The 17,117-nt window shown below is 40.0% G+C and overlaps 1 protein-coding gene across 3 annotated transcripts in view; it reads right to left on the minus strand.

Annotated features, from left to right (window-relative positions):
• Nucleotides 1-4,560: 4,560 nt before the first annotated feature.
• Nucleotides 4,561-17,117, minus strand: part of LOC141424793 (uncharacterized) — a 352,524-nt gene continuing 339,967 nt past the window's right edge. For all 3 annotated transcript variants that reach the window (XR_012449702.1, XM_074078900.1, XM_074078899.1), the window contains one exon: nt 4,561-6,407. Coding sequence is in view for 1 of the 3 variants with exons in the window: in XM_074078900.1 (XP_073935001.1) it covers nt 6,382-6,407 (26 nt within the window). In the remaining 2 variants the exon portion in view is untranslated. The remainder of the gene's footprint in view (nt 6,408-17,117) is intronic.

Consider the following 17,117-nt stretch of genomic DNA (forward strand, 5'->3'; position numbering starts at 1 on the left):
TTCTGCATCTGCTTCCTCCTGCCATACAGGGAGAACTGCGTCAGACAAGAAGGGACTCCTGAAATGAGGCTTCATACAGGGCTTGCTTTCTGAAGACACTCATGCCTTCTGGGATTTCTCCTATGTTACTATGGGGTGGGGGAGAAGGAGAGGAAGAACAGGCAGAATTACTCTCCTCATGGTGGAAGGAATGAGGAGACTGTGTGGCAATTTTAAAGATGAGCTGTGACCAGAGCCTGGACACAAGAGTCCTCCATATATACATAACCAGACTGCAGTTCCATGCATAAATCATGCTTTGCAGTGGCCTTTGTGCAGAGTTTGCACAAGCTTGGAGAGATTTGTATACCAAATTTCATGCCCTGCTCTCAGCCTGGCTCCACACGTTAATAGTCACAAAGATCGCAGACCCTCCCCTCCTTATCTATGGAAGACAAGTTCCAAGATGCCTAAAACCATAAACAGTTCCAAACTCCACATATGCTGTGTTGTTCCTATATGAACATACTATGATTAATTTGTAAATTAGGCACAGTAACCATATCTAATAACAAAATATAAACATCATGGCAGTAAGTGATTATGTTTTTTTGATAAGTGATTTTTAAACATGAATTGTTTACTTCAAGTTTTTATTTGATACTTTCAGAAACCATGAAAAAATGCAGCTGTGGATATCAGGAGACTACCGTAATTCCTGCTTTGTGCTTAACCTTCTCACTTGTGATCCATTTGCCTGTATCATTTTTTATTAGCATATAATAGTTGTACAGAGGATACACTATGGTCCTTGCATATGTGATACTTTTAAATTATAACCAATAAAATTTATAGAAACAGATCCCCCCAGCTCCACCCTAAATAACTGAAAACAAATTTCTGGGGTAAAACCAGAGAATCTAATTTTCTAAAAGCTTTCCACATAGTTTTGTCACATTAGGACTGGAACGTCTTTGAAACTACTGGACAGGACTCTTGTCAAAGATAGCTACTTGCAGCTCCAAGCTTACATTTAATAAAAAATGGGTTTTTTTCACAATTCTATAGCTAATATCCTGAAGTCAATTTTGGGGGTTTTTTTTAGTGGTGATATTGGGATTGGTGGCATTGGGGGCTAATTTAGGGCCTCATGCTTGCTAGGCAGTCACTATCACTTGAGGCACTCTCCCAACTGGTAATGGGATTTGAACTCAGGATCTCAAACTTGCTAGACAGCTACACTACCACTCGAGTCATGCCCCCATCCTTTTTGCTGTAGTTACTTCTGAAAAGAATCTCACATTTTTGCTCAGGCTATCCTGACCATGTTCTCCCATGTGGCTGGAATGACAGGTATGTACCATCAGTCCCAACTATTGGTTGAAGTGTGTGTGGGAGGGGTGTCTCACTAACTTTTTTCCCAGGCTGTTCTCCCAATCCCCACCTCCTGCATAGCTGAATTATAGGCATGAGCAACCATGCCCAGCCTGAAAGAAACTCTTGTTGGCTTATACTGTATCATATGATTATTCCTAAGCAAGTCTTCAATCAGTTAGGCTTGCATTACATGTAGATATACACAAACAAATGCATAACTGAGTGGAGGAGGACTAGCTCCTGAAAGGAGAGAAAAGGAATGTATTATCGTGAGGAAAACAAACATTTCCATTCCAGGCAGACGCTATTGTCATCCACTTTTAGATAAAACCGATGTGGAAGCACACTTGATAAAGGTCATATAGCCAGGAAGAGGTCCGTGGATGTTTAGACACAAGCTCTTTCATTCCAGAAGGGAACTTACTTCACCACTGCACTGAGACACAACAGGTATGGGCACTATGGGCAGACTGGCTGGTCAGAAGTTGCCTTATTTGTGTTTAGAGGGAATCTAAGATAGAATATTAGAAAATGGCTTGAAAATAGATCTCCCCCACAAAAGCTAACAGGCCGGAGAGGAGAGTTCTATGCAACATCCAATTCTAAGCAATTCAGAGATGTGTTGAGAGCATTTTGTTCGGGTGAGGGTCAGAGCTGAGAGTGCACAGCTTGGAAGTGGCAGCACCTCCTCTGGGCTGTGAGGAAAACACTTGACCTGTAAGAATCACATGGGGAGTCAATCTGGAAATGTACTCTCTGGGCACTTTAGTCCTCCTGGGGGATTCACATGCTCTGATTGCTCTAATTGCCACAGAACCTCAAAGAGCCTGGCCATGGAAAACAATGCAAAGCCTGTGGCTCCTGCTGTCATCAGTAATGGGGAAAATACAGTGTCACAGAAAGAGAGAAGAGGGCAAGAATGAGCCAGGTCTCTCCTGTGTCACCTCCACCCTCACCCTTCATTCTCATCTTCTGTTCAGGAAAGGGAACACACCAGATCTACTCTTATATGCCTCCAGACATACGGCTTTCAAAATGCTTGATCACTGAGATTCTGCTGTGCTCCTCCCAGTGTTCTGATGGAATTTGCTGCTAAATATTGACTGTTGAATTTATCCCTTTTCCCAGATCTTCCTTACTTAACCACCTTCTTCTGGTACTTAACCATCTCATCTATAAAATGTAGTTAACAAGTATCTACCACCCAGGGTTATTCTGAGGATTAAGTAAAATAATTTGCGTTAAGATTCTGACCCAGCACCTTTCAATTAGGATATGCTGAATAAATGTTTACTACTTCTTTTGTTGTGCCCAGATCAGTGCTGTCTTCAGGGCAGCACCTGAAAAACTATCAGGAAAAATCAGTTACTAAAGTTATTCACATAGACATGTCATGTTTCATAATCTAACATACAGGGCTCCTTGCTTCTTCCAAAGTGAATTTTCCACATAAGGTGGTTAGTGATGCCTTCCAGCCAGAGCTCACCAGGAACACATCTGAGTTTGACAACTTGGGTTTACTACCATTTGCTGAGGGAAAAGTACACACTCAGTGAGTGGGAGGTAGGACTCTTGTTGGTGTTGGGTGACTGGGGAAGGTATTGAGGATGAGAGGTTTAGATCTGGGTTGGATGCTATCAGGAAATAGGAACAATCTGCTGAATAGGTTTCTTAATTTATCTAGAAGGATGTAAGTGAATATAAAGCTGTAATACACAAACAGTAAGCAGTAACTCGTGTTAGCTATAAGTGGAGGACGTTGGGAATTTTGTGATTTAGACAAGGTTTGTGTTTTGTCTGTGCTCAGACATGAACACAGAATGATCCTATTTTTATCTTGGTCCATAATACTCTGAGTGGTGTCTTCTGATGTAGATAGCCTGCAACTTTGTTTATGTTCAAGGGAACACCAAGGTCTATCTATGTAAAGCTGGCTCCCAGGTGTTAGGAGCTGCCCTCTTCTGACTTTGTTTTTGTTCTTGTTATATGTTTTGCTTAACACACACAGTGTTGACTATTTTGGCATATGCGAGGGATGTTCTAGATGTTTCACAAATATTAACACATTTAATTCTCATGATACTATAAGGTTAGCACATTTTGGTGATACTGGGGTTTGAACTCAGGGCTTCACACTTGCTAGGTTTTTGCTCTAGTTATTTTGAGATAGGGTCTTGGTTTTTTCCCTGGGCCAGTCTGGAACACAATCCTCCTATTTTATGCTTCCCGCTGAGATGACAGGGGCATACCATCCCTAACTTTATTCCATTGAGATGGAATCTCAAAAATGTTTTTTTGCCCATACTGGGCTGGATTTGCAGTCCTGATCTCAGCTTCCCACGTAGCTAGGATTATCAGGGGTGAGCTACTGTGCCTGGATGAGGTTAGAACTCCTGTTATCCTTTTATGGTGAGGATCAGATAAATGAAATAATACACCCAACATCACATAGTTCATAGGTGATACTGGTGGGATTCAGTCTCAATCCCAAATCAGGATGCTTAGCTAATACTTATGAAGGACTGTGTTAATCTTAGAATGCAGCCATCAGGATCCTGTTCAACCTCCCTCCAATGGACTACCCCAACTATACCTGCTTGCTCTTAGAGAACAGCTCAGAATAATGTGCCTAAGGAAGGGCAGAATGAGTATAACCTGTTTTAAAAACTCATAGTTAACATAAGGAATTTTGAGTTATTTTTTTCTCCTTTATGAAACTTCTCATTCTAACATTGATTCTGAACTGAATTCCATGTACTTATTTACTAAAAAAAGTTTTCTAAGTGCCTATTATGGGTGCCTGTGTGTGTGTGTGTGTGTGTGTGTGTGTGTGTATGTGTGTATATAAACCCCAGATGTTGTGGGGCTTCTCTTGGTTGTCTTCCTCCACTGCTACAAGTTTGTTGAAAGATCTGCATCCTAATACCTGTGTTTAATAAAGCAACTGTTTAGCTGATTGCAAAGGAGATTGTCAATCCTGAGGATATGTCAGGTAACAGGCTCTCCAGCTGTCAGCATTTGCCTGTGTTGCCAATACCTGAGCCAATGAGCTGAGGTGTAGTCCACATCCCTCAGAGCTCTTTGACAATTCCAGATTTTGCTCACAGAGGAAGAAAGATTAAGTTGGAATTGGCTGATTAACTGCTCACTGCTGTTTTGATGTTCGGGGTCAGAGACAGTAGAAGGAGACACAATAGACTTCCTTTTATTTTTCCTTTATTGTGCTGGTGGGGGTACATTGTGGCATTTACACAGGTTTTTACAATGTATCAAATATATCATACATGAATTTACCCCCTGCCTGCCTAGCAGTACAACAGACTTTCTATTTGGCCAGTTTATCAAAGCAATTTCATTTGCTTGAGATTTCTCTTGGCAGTTCATTCTCCAAAGGAACTGTGATTAAGCCTCCTCTTCAAGCTATTAACTAAGATAATCACCAGTCTCTTTTGTTTCTAGTATTTCTCTAGAACAACAACAAAAAAAAAAATGCAGGCAAGGACCCAAAAGGATATGAGAAATGAATGTCGAAATGGAAGAGATAATTCAAATGGCAGAAACGAGACCCAATTCTAGGGGTCAGGAGCCCAGCTATAGCAAGTACTAGGAAGGAATTCTTCCTTATATCCTACTCATATTTCTCATGCTATAGCTCATTAAGCTTCTCTGTGCCTGCTTAGTCATCAGGGGGAAGTGTGGTTATCTTTGGGAATATCTATAGATTAAATACTTAATCCCTGACAGACTTTGCACTCAGCTTTCTCTCCCTTTAAGAGGCTTGAATTTCCCTCCTTAGATATATTTTCATGGTCTCTCTACCTCATGCTTCCCCAACAAATTAGTTTTTCTTTCAAGTCAAATAAGTCACTTGGGGAAGAGAAGAGAGGAGAGTTCTACTTAAGTGTTAAGAGTAAGAAATATAGTTTGTTTCTCAAAGTGGCTGTTTATATTTTCTCTGGAAATAATGACCTAATCCAAAGGAATAAAGGACTAATGGTGGAACATCAGGCATCGGCTATTTTCCTGTCTAGAAAAGATTTTCAAGTCTTTGGTGCACCAGGGAGAAGATTTCAAGGATGTCTGTCTCTCTGAATAAAGACAAAATGACTATAATGGAAGCTAAAATGAACAACCAGGGATTGGGAGACATACGACCATCTGTGCTGCCTAAAAAGTAGGCTTAAAGAAGAATGATGATGGGGGAGAATTTAACTAAGATATATTGTAAGCACTTTTGTAAATATCACAATGTACCCCCAGTATAACAATATGATAATAAAAATATTTTTTAAAGCAGACAATACACTTTATGAAAAGACTAGTTTATGGCAACTAGACTCTTGTAAGATTCAGAGACCTGGGACAACATCATATAAAGAAAAACAAAATATCCTGGCATCTGCTACCCTGAGTCATCTCCCCTTTGCAAGGTAAAATGGTCAAAGAGAGTCCCAGACAACTCTGTCAGTATGGATACTGGTAATCCTAACCACTGTAAGCCCATGGGGCAAGTAACCTAAAATATGGAAGTAGCCTTGCTTTAGAAAAGGATCTCACACCATATTCTGGCAAACACCCAGGACAGTGTAACCAGGAATCATCTTGAGAAGGGAACCACGATCTGAATATGGACTGCACTAGGAGTCAGAAACTCCTGCATATTTCCATGGGGGGATACCACAGACATTCTACTATGCTGGCTCACAGGGTAGTTGCCTCATGAACCCAGTTTGGTGCAGCAAAGTGACTGTAGCATAAGTCCATCCATTGGGTACCCTGCACTATAGGGGATGGGTCATATGACATGGAGAGAAACTGAGTGCACAGCCCTCAGGAACCAGGAAATCAGGATGCTTGCCCTGTGAGATCAAGAGCATGGATAACCTCATGTGGACATGTCCCAGTGCCAGGACTGAAAGACGGTGCCCATGCAATTTCTGCCACCTCTCCTTCCTTCTCCACACTGAGACACTGCTACAGACAAAGTGCAAAGGGAGCTCCGTGGTTCCTGCAGCTTCCCATGCTTCATGGCTCCCATGAAGGCACTGCCCCTAAAATACAAAAACAGCATACCAAAACTTGTAGGATATAGCAAAATTAGTACTAAAAGAGAAGTTTATAACATTGAGTGCCTATGTCAAAAAAGAAATAAATATCAGATAAACAACCTGAAGATGTATCTCAAGGACTTAGAAAAACATGAATAAACCAAACCCAATATTACTAAAGGGAAAGAAAAACCAAAGACCAGAGCAGAAATAAATGCAATAGAGACTGAACAATTAATACAAAATATTAATGAAACAGAGTTGGTTCTTTTAAAAGATAAGCAAAGTTGACAAATCGTTAGTAGATTAACCAAGAAAACAAGAATACCCAAATAAATTAAATTAGAGATAAAAAAGGAGATATTACAACCAATACTACAGAAATACAAAGGATCATAAGGGATTATTATTAAGAACTATATACTAACAAATTAGAAAACCTAGAAGAAATGGACAAATTTCTGGACACATATTATTCATCAAAGTTAAACCATTAGGACATAAAAACCTGAATAGACCAATAACAAGTAACAAGACTAAATAATAAGTCTCCCAACAAAAACAGCTCAGAACTAAATGGCTTTACTGTTGAAGTTACTAGTTTAAGTAACTAGAAGATCTAGTGCCGATTTTTCTTTATTCCTTAGCTATGACCAGAAGAGGACCCTTCCAAAATCATTATATGAGGCCAGCACTACCTTGCTACCAAAACCAGAAAGGAACACAACAATAACAAAAGAAAACTATAGTTCAATATCTGTGTTGAACATGGATGCAAAAATTCTCAACAAAATACTAGCAAACTGAATTTGATAGTACATGATAAGGAACATTCACCTTGATCAAATTGGTTTCATTCTACGAATGCAAGAATGGCTCAATGTATGCAAATTAATAAATGTAATGCATCACATGGACCACAAAATGAAGAACAAAAATCATGTAATCATCTCAATAGGTGCAGAAAAACATTTGATACAATACCACATTCCTTCATAATAGAAGCCATGAACAAATTAGGAATAGAAGGATCATACCTCAAGGTAATAAAGGCTGTGTATGACAAACCCAAATCCAACATCATATTAAATGGGGAAAAGCTGAAAGCATTTCCTCTAAGATCAGGTTTGTCCCTGATAGAAACAAAGGTGTCCACTCTCATGGCTCTTATTCAATACAGTACTGGAGGCAAAGGCACCAAAAGCATACAATGGAGACATGTGAGCATACTTAATAAATGGTGCTGGGGACACTGGATATCCACACTCAAAAGACTGAAATTTGACTCCTTTCTTTCACCCTATAAAAGAAATATTAATTCAAAGACCTAAATGTGTGACCTGAAACTACTAGAAGAAAATGCTTTAAGACATTAGTACAGGTAATGATTTTCTAGATAAGATCCTAAAAAGCAAATATTGACAAATAAGATTCCATCAGACTAAAAAGCTTCTATACAGCAAAGGATACAATCAACAGAGTGAAAAGAGATGAATGGGAGAAAATATTTTCCAACTATTCATCTGACAGAGGGTTAATATACAGAATATAAATGAACTCAAGAAACTTAACAACAAAAATTCAATTAAAAATAGGCAATGGCCCAAAAGACCAAAAACCGTATGTTCTCCCTCATATGTGGACATTAGATCAAGGGCAAACACAACAAGGGGATTGGACTATGAGCACATGATAAAAGCGAGAGCACGCAAGGGAGGGGTGAGGATAAGCAAGACACCTAAAAAACTAGCTGGCATTTGTTGCCTTTAACGCAGAGAAACTAAAGCAGATACCCTAAAAGCAACTGAGGCCAATAGGAAAAGGGGACCAGGAACTAGAGAAAAGGTTAGATCAAAAAGAATTAACCTAGAAGGTAACACAGACGCACAGGAAATCAATGTGAGTCAACTCCCTGTATAGCTATCCTTATCTCAACCAGCAAAAACCCTTGTTCCTTCCTATTATTGCTTATACTCTCTCTACAACAAAATTAGAAATAAGGGCAAAATAGTTTCTGCTGGGTATTGAGGGGGTAGGGGGGAGAGGGAGGGGGCAGAGTGGGTGGTAAGGGAGGGGGTGGGGGCAGGGGGGAGAAATGACCCAAGCCTTGTATGCACATATGAATAATAAAATTTTTTTAAAAATAGGCAAATGATCTGAAAAGGTAACTCTAAGAAGAAGAATTATAAATGGTCAACAAATATATGAAAAAATGCTCAATATCATTAGCTATCAGGAAATGCAAACAAAGGATAGCATCTCACTCCCATAAAAATGGCTATTATGAAAAACAAAAACAAAAAATAATAAATGCTAGCAAAGATATGAAAAAAAAGAACTTTTGTACACTGTTGGTGGGAATGTAAATTAGTATAGCCATTATGGAGAAAAGTATAGAAGCTCCTCAAAAAACTAAAAAATAGAGCTGCCATATGATCCAGTTATCCTACATACAATGGAAATGAAATCAGCATACTAAAGAGAAACTTGCATGTTTAATGCAGTGCTATTCACAATAGCTAAGACATACAATCAGCCTAGGTCTTCATCAGCAGATGAATTGAAGGGCTGGAGGAATGGCTCAAGTGGAAGAATGCTTGCTTAGCAAGCACAAGGCCTGAGTTCAAACCCAAGTTATGCCACAAAAATAGAAAGAAAACAGACAAATGGATGAAGAAAGCATTGTATATATACAAACAATGGACTATTCAGCCACAAAGAAGAATGAAATCTGTCATTGCAGCAAAATGGGTGGAACTGGAGACCATTCTGTTAAGTGAAAATAAGCCATACATGGAAATACAAGTACTACACATATGTAGAAGTTAAAAAATGTAAACCTGATAGAATAGTGATTACTAGGGATTGGGAAGGGTGTGTGGTTGGGGGTGAGGGGAAGTGTGGGAAAACTGTGATTGGATTTGACCAGAGAATGTTATATACATATATAGAAATTACACACTAAACCCATTAATATGTACAATTAGTAAAGGTTTACAGAAAAGATTTTTTAAAACCTTAGCATAATACCAGGTAATTAGATACCTGCTCTATCTTCATTAGGAGCATCCTCTGTGAAGAATTTATGATCATCCTTGTCGCAAGTGCTTATTGGTTCAATTGAGTACAGAGAGACAGTACTCAGGAGACTCATATTTCAGACAACAGAGTTTTTATTCAAACAAACTCACTTTCCTATGGATCCTAATGCCTGTCTCTGCTACCCTAGCCAGCCAGGAGTCACTCAGACCTTCCCCGAAGTCTCTCTTGCCGTGTGATGTCTTCTCAGCTGATGAGGGGGGGTGTATCTGCAACCCAGGGGATCCTCACAAGCTGTCTTCAGTGCAGGTCCAGTTTCACCTGCAACACCCAGTGGTCGTGGGGATAAGGGGCACGCTCACAAGTGGCGACTGCCTCCACGTCAGGGCTTCGGGATGGACTCTGACAGCATGGTCTCCGATAAGCAAGAAGGCGAGCGAGGTTTTGGGTTCTGGATTGAGTTTATATACTTGGTGGTGACCTCACCACCCTTGTTATCCACACTGTCACCTTAGGGTTAGCTTGTTTGCATATGAGCCACCACCTTAGGTTTGGCTTATTAGCATATTGGCCTGTCATACTCTGGCTGGTTTCTAAGTCCTAACACACACTAGCTAATACTTATTTCAACAATTTTTCATACTTTAACACAATACAATCCATCAATACAACAACAACCTTATATGTGTTCACCACAGTCCTTAAGTTCAATACCACACATGTAAAGCACTTATCACAATTTGTCATGTGGTTAGTGCTTAATGGAAGGCAACCCTAATCAATATAGCTACCTGTTGTTTTTCACATAGTTTGGCTATTACTGACATGGGCATGGTGGTTCCACACAATTGAATCTGCAACTTGAGGCCATGATCTTGCCTAGCAAGACTCAGTCTGGACTTGGTATCCAGAAGTGCTGTTTGCCCCTCCATTATTTTTGAGGTATCCTGTCCTCATAGAACAACTGAATATATGTCTGGGCTTTATTGTGCTTTTTGCAACCAGCCATGCCAATCTACCTCTTCAAACCAGCCTTTGGAGTTAGAGGCCTGAGAAACAGAAGAGTTCTGCCTTATCTTGCAGGTCAAATTTATTCTCTCCTGTGAATCAACTCCCACATACTTCCCAGTTGCAGGTGCATGGGTACCAAGTGGGGCCCTTAGCACATTACACCTCAGGGACAATAAGCTGGCAGAGAGTGCTTTTGATTGGTCTTTGACCCTGGTAACTAGTTGACAGTCTCAGGGAATTCATATTAGACACACACCAAAGGTGTCCAGAATTAGACATTTGAGACTGAACAGTATGGATTCAGGCCAGGTTGTGCCCAGTTCTGAACAGTTATCAGAGATGTGAGGTTTTCATTGGATTTCCTTGGGGGAAGTAAAGCCCCTCTTTCAGCTCTCTGAGGAATTGGAGTGCTCTGAGCAAGGCTCTCTAGTTCCTCCAGAAGGACTGGATGGGCTTAACTGCAACATGGGAGCCCCCTGAGTAAGACTGATGATACATGGAACAGTCTCCTTTGAAGTGATTATACTCTTCATCTGGTCTCTTACCTGAAGGTAAATAGAGTGGTCCTAAGGGAAAGATCACTAGTGATGTAGCAAAAAGGCATTTCAACAATGTATTGCTGACTACAGTAAGAATTATGTAAACATACAAGGCGAGAAGAGGCTGTATCTCCAGTATTCAAACTGGTTGTTGTTGCTCTTTTTTGTAGCTTGAGTTTCCCAGGAAACAATCAGAGGAAAGTCTTTTGCGTGAATGCTTTATTGGGAGTGCCACCTCAGCAGGCAAAGTGGAGTGAAGATTAAAAGGAAGTGACTCAGAGAATGCAGGACAGTAAGGATCAGAGAGTGCATCCCCAAGTTGGCCACAGCTTCATGGCAAGATGACTTCTGGGCTTTCTAAGAAAACTTCTGAGTGGCCCTATAAATATCTTTCCTCCTCAAACAATCCTTTGGGGCTGGAGGCCTGAGAAACAGAGTTCAGCCTCATCCTGCAAGTCAAATTTATTTTCTTCTGTGAATTAATTCCCATACACTTTCAGGTTGCAGGTGCACGGGTGCCAGGTGGGTCCCTTAATATAATTCTTCTATTAGTATTATATTATTTTTGCAATGTAATATGAGAGAAAAAGACAAGAGGAATACATGAGAAAGATATTATGGATGAGCACTTTTCTAGAAGAAGCTAAGACATTTAGAAAGACAGGTGGGGGCTATTGAGAAAGCAGTATTGATCAGGCAGGTAACCTTAGGTAACCCTCTGATTTGGAAGACAAATGTATCAGGGTTAGAAAGAAGAAATGAATGAAGTCCATGGATTCAGAATGTTGTATAAAGATCACAAAAGACTGTGGAGAAGCAAAAGAAGGAGAGGGATCTACAAAATGTTTGAATCTTGTAATCACAAAGTAAAGTATAATAAGAACACAGTACACACCTTGTAGCAGGGCTTCTCTGCATGTTACCAACATTATCATGAGAAAAATAGCTACATGCAAAGGCTATAAATAGTTGTCAGAGGTGATACCACAGGTAGGAAGTCGAGTGACAGATCTGAAAGCCACAGATATGAAGACTGGGATTAAGGGAAGGGAAATAAGTTCTGCAAACAGAGTTACATGGAACCTGTGTGATTGATATGGTTGCTGGGCACATCACATAGCCTGGTTTATACCACTTTCGTAGAAGTCCAGAGAGTAGAAAGAATATCATGGAGTTGCACATCCATATTGCTTCCCAGTTCTACTTAATAGCATTGCCGCCCAAAGGCACCACAGCAGGAGGAAGCAGTGAAAATGAAGTATTTCTTTGTATTAATAGGTATGTAATTAATAGGTATCAGCCTAGTAGTTCCAAATAGGCCTTCTCTAATCAAACCGAGTCTGTGAAAATATTTGCATCAAGACGTGAACTGAGGTATGTAATTCTTTCATCCTTGATGCTAGATGGCTGAGTTGAGAAAGCAAAGTTTAATTCATTTCTTAGGGCCAGACCCTGGGTACTTAGAACCCAGGAAGTGAGAAGGTAAAATAGAAAGAAAACCCATTGGACAGGGACCAAAAATAACAGGAGGCAGGCAGAAGGTTGGATTCTGTGAAACTCAGCACTTAACCGCTAGATAAAGCAGATCCAATGAATGCTGTAGGCGCTGTCAATTAGATTTATAAATTTTCCTTTTGTTGAGAGGAGCTCTAGGGAAGGAACATCCGATAACACTTCTGTCCTAGAGAAGAGCCTATTTAGAAATATTAGATACCAGAAGTGAAAGTTGTCTCCACTTAAGTTGTCCCTCAAATCAAGGTCCAAGTTCCTTACAAGACCCTCCACACTATGTCCAGCCTTCTATTCTAAGATTTATGACACCCTCTGGCCATCTTGACTAAATAGCAGGGGCTTCCCTAAGCAAATTCTGCATGTTCCTGCTTCCATACACCTGCTCGCACTGTCTCCTCAGCCTGGAATGCCCCCTGACATGCTCTGGTTATAGAAATCCTTCCTATCTTTCCAGGCCCAATTGAAGTGACAGCTTCACTGTGTGACTCTTCTTGCTTGCCCGGTGGACGTGTCTCATTCCTCCTTTGAATTCCTACAGTCCTCTGTAGCTCTCTCACATGGTTATCAAATGCTGCCTTGTAATACAGTTATTGATGTCAGATACTAGCTTTCATTCCTCTTTCTATCCCTTCACTGGCACCTGGCATGGTGTCTAAGATAATGGCTATGGAATAGCAAGAGTTCAGCACATATTTGCCAACATGAATTAAGTCCAAGTGTACTTGATGGAAAATAAGGAGGAAAGTAGAAGTGACCAGCATTTCTTTTTCCCTCTGCTTGAGGCTTAATAAATGTCACTGTATATCCACTTACAGTGAAGGAGGTTCTGGAGGTGATTGAACTAAGTCAGGAAGTATAAGGATGAGAGACATGAGAGCCAATTAATTTTTTTCCAAATGTAGAATCTGTTATTCTTGAAATAGGTAAAAAGCATGCTCTGCTGCAGTGCAGTGTCATTTCACAGTGTGACCCATCTGCCATAATTGCTCTGTGTACATTTGTCCTGATTTTCAGTTTGATGTGTGTGTCAGAAACCAAATGATGAAACCAATAACAATTAATAAGGAATAACCTCAAACTGAAAGGGGGAAATAGAAATAAAACATAAGTGGGAACAACTGGGGAACTAGTTGGCAGCTGAAGATGGAGTGTAGTGGGATTCAGATCTGCCAGATAACATACCACTGAGGATTTTCATTGTCATGAGAAGAATCCAGGACTGGAAACCAGGAAGTTTAAGTTCTTTTCATAGCTGTAAACTCCTCTAACAATTAGCTTCTCTTGACCTCAATTTTTTCATCTACGAAGTCACACTGAGATACCATACCAGTCATCTTTCAGAGAGTATGGAGCACATAAAAGACATTCCTCTCCAACTCATAGCCTAAGAAACCCCTGACTTTAGTTCTATAAGAGCAGCAGCTTCCAGAACAATGCAGTTTGTGCTTATCCATCTGAGAAAATTTCATAAACAACTCTGTGTGTGTGTGTGTGTGTGTGTGTGTGTGATGCTGGGGATTAAACCAAGGGAATTTTCCATTAGTTCCCTTAAAAATGAGATGATAATTTAACTAAAAGATTATTGTGAAGGTGATATCACATAAAGGTATACAAAACTCTTAACAGAATGTCTGGCAAATGTGCACAGAGGTGATGATAATGATTTGATTGCCTCGGTAACAGAGCAGCTGAGAGCAGGAATCAATGATATGGCATTCAGCCCATGCCCTGAATGGAATTCCTTGAGGTTGGTGGCTTAGAAGTTCTAAACATTTCTGTCTTGGCTGGCCCTTTCAGGTGAACTGTTCAATGTCCCTGAATTCCAGGCTTCAGTGCTTCAATGCTGAGCTTCCAGCTTCTGCTGATGGGATTCAGGAATTCTGTGAAGACTGTGGGTGACAGCGCCTTCTCATTTGAGGGAAGGTTGTGGTAAAGTCAAGAAGAGTCCAGGGAAAGCCCATGAGAGATGCTTTTATTTTCATCTTTGGGCTTCCTCAAGGTGCCACTTTTTGTACTTGAGATAATAGACTCAAAATACAGTAACAAATAGAAGTGACAGAATGGAGACTCAGGAATGAACATCCCTCGTTCATTGGGAATCAAACCCAAATTTGCTAATTCTTTCTACAATGCCCTCTCCACTGTGGCACTTTTCACTGAACTTGATGAATATTGGAAAAGGAGCAAGGAGAGTTTGGTGGCATTGAGTCATTATCTCTTTTGTAAAAAGTTCTTGTCATCAACATGTTCAAACATGTTCTGAGGTAAGCTTTATGCTATGTCCAGAATGGTATAGTCCTACTCTGCATTCTACAGGATCAGCGTAGTGCTTTCCTATCTTCCCAGAGCACCTCTGCTTTTCTCTTTATGGGGCTGCAATGTGCTAAGGTAAGGCGGATCCCTACTCTAGGCCCAAGGAATGACCCATGATATGTCTGAAGCCAATCACAATAATCCCAAGGATTGGTTACCTCTGTCAGTACATGTAAAGTGAATATGTGGTACAAACTTCTGGGTTAGAATCCCCTGTCCAAAAAAAATAAATAAATAAGAGGCCTACCATCAAGTTATAAAAATCAAGACAGTGTGGTATGGGTGAAAGGTTAGACAAACAGAACAATGGAATTGAATAGAGAGCCCAGATAAAATACAAGTACAGTCAACTGATATTTGACAAAAGAGCAAAGGCAATGCAATGGAGCAAAGTTAGTTTCTGCAACAAATGATGCTTGAATAATAAGACATCCACATGCCAAAAATAAATGAAAAAGAATCTAGACACAGACCTTATGCCTATCACAAAAACTAACTCAAAATGTATCATAGACTGAACTGTAAAATGCAAAACTATGGAACTCGAAGAAAACCTAGATGGCCTTGTGTATAACTCTGACATTTTAGACACAAAAGCACAATTTGTACAAGAAATAAATAAGCCAGACTTTATTAAAAGTAGAAACTCTTGTTCTGTAAATGACAATGACAAAAGACTGGGAGAAAAATATTTGCAAAAGACACATATGTTAAAGAATCATCATCCAAAATAGATGAAGAACTCTTGAAACTCAACAATAAGTAAAAACAACCTGATTTTTAAGTGGGCCAAAGACCTTAACTGAAACCTCACAGAGGTTCAGTAGTCCCTTGACAAATGGCAAATACGCCACTAGGGAAATAGGAATGAAAACAACGAGCTACCAGTGCACACCCATTTGAATAGCCAAAATATGCAGCGCTTCTAACACCTAATGTTGGCAAGGATGGTGGCACAGCAGGAGTTCTTACTCACTGTTGATAGGAATGCAAAACGGTGTAAGTGCTTTAGAAGGCAGTTTCGTGGTTTCTTTCAAAAGCACTTGTGCCACATGATTCAGCAATCACACTCCTTGATATTTACCCAAAAGGCTTGAAAACAATGTCCACATAAAAACCTTCTCATGGATGCTTACAGGCACTTTATTAGAATTGCTGAAACTTGTAAGCAAACCAGATGTCCTTCACTATGTGAACAGATAAACTATGGTACATGTAGACAGTGGAATATTATTCAGGATAAAAAGAACTGAGCTGTCACGCTATGAGAAGACATGGAATAACCCTGAGTGACAATTGCTATGTGAAAGACGTCAACCTGAAAAGGCTGCCTTTCTGGGAAAGGCAAACTATAAAGACATTAAAAGTTCTGTGGTTGCCAGAAATTAGGCAGTTATTAGGGAGAGAGATGGCTAGGCAGAGGACTTAGGGCCATAAATATTATGGGTAGATGTTACTAATATTTTCTAAATCAATGGAATGTACAACACTACGAGTGAACCGCCATGCGAACTGTGGACTCACGATGATGACGATGTGTTAACACAGGCTCATCAACTGTAACAAATGCATCACTCTGGAAGAGTGATGATGATGGGGGAAGTCATGCACGTGCAGGGAATGGGATACATGGAAATCTCTGAAGCTTACTCTTAATTTTATTGTGAATGTAAAACTGTTCTAAAAATAAGTGTGTTTTTTAAAGAAAGAGGCTTCTAATTCTTATGCTGCAAGCAAGAGTGAAACAGGAAAACTTTCTTTACTTTTGCCTTTGGATATTTTCACAATGAAGAGATGATACGGCAGCTTCGTTGTGATCATGAAACAAAAGTCAAGGGAATTGGAGAGAAGTCACAAAGCTTTGAGTTGCTCAACTCTTGGACTCTACCTTCAGACTTTTTACATGAAATAAAACCACCAATTATTTAAAAAATTCCACTACTTATAGCCAAAAGCACTCTAACTGATTTTGAAAGTTTCCCAGAGGATATGAGAACAAGGCCTTCAAAGATAATAGGATCTGGATAGGCACAAAGGAGGCATTAGAGTATTCATTAGAGAATAAACAGAGGGAAAAGAATGGGAATTGGCCTGGCTGTACGGCAGATGGTGAGGGGAAATCAAGACTGCTGTGAAAAATCTCAACTAGAGCAATTGTGTCTTTCTGTGAACTCATAGCAATTACTTGCTTTGTGTGTATGGACTATAAATGTTTATTTGCATGCAGTTGTGTGAGTGTGGTGGGATCAAACCCATGACCTCATGTGTTCGAGTCAAGCTACCATGCAGCTTCACAGCT

The sequence above is a fragment of the Castor canadensis genome, chromosome 7, assembly GCF_047511655.1.
Source record: "Castor canadensis chromosome 7, mCasCan1.hap1v2, whole genome shotgun sequence".
In the NCBI taxonomy this organism is placed as follows: Eukaryota; Metazoa; Chordata; class Mammalia; order Rodentia; family Castoridae; genus Castor; species Castor canadensis.